This window comes from Penaeus monodon, chromosome 23 (assembly GCF_015228065.2).
Source record: "Penaeus monodon isolate SGIC_2016 chromosome 23, NSTDA_Pmon_1, whole genome shotgun sequence".
Taxonomy (NCBI): domain Eukaryota; kingdom Metazoa; phylum Arthropoda; class Malacostraca; order Decapoda; family Penaeidae; genus Penaeus; species Penaeus monodon.
In genome coordinates, this window is record NC_051408.1 from 26,493,078 (window position 1) to 26,493,572 (window position 495).

The following is a 495-nucleotide window of genomic DNA, read 5'->3' on the forward strand; positions in this document are numbered from 1 at the left end:
GTGCCATAGAAGCACGATGTTAGATATTCTTTCCAAAAAACTTGCATAATGCTTTGTCTTTCCGCGCATCCATATACACAGCACCGCAGCCAAGTTCGGACTCCGGGCAGACAGCGAATTCATCTCAACCCAGAGTCGTTCCTTCCTTTGTCCACAGTATCTGTCTGCCGATGGAGACTGGCGACGCGCTCGCGCTGGCTTACCTTATATCCCTCCTGCTGGTGAATGGCCTGGCCTTCTTCGTCATCACTGCTTGCTACGCAAGCATGTACTGCTCCATCAGCAGGCACGATGCCACGGCCACACATTCAGACCTCACCGTGGCCAAGAGGATGGCGCTCCTCGTCTTCACGGACTTCGCCTGCTGGGCCCCCATCGCCTTCTTCGGGTAACCCTTGTTCCCAAAAAAAATCGGGAAAACCCCCAAGGGGGCCCCCTTTTTTTTCCCCTTTCCCCCGGGCCCGGACCGCCAACATTTCCCTACGATGCAATTTT

At 54.7% G+C, this 495-nt stretch overlaps 1 protein-coding gene across 1 annotated transcript in view; it reads left to right on the forward strand.

The window, feature by feature from the left end:
• LOC119588193 (lutropin-choriogonadotropic hormone receptor-like) overlaps positions 1-388 on the forward strand; it is a gene marked incomplete at its 3' end in the record, with an annotated part of 106,720 nt that extends 106,332 nt beyond the window's left edge. The window contains 1 exon segment of the mRNA XM_037936896.1: positions 158-388. Coding sequence (XP_037792824.1) covers positions 158-388 — 231 coding nt within the window.
• Between the last annotated feature and the right edge of the window lie 107 nt (positions 389-495).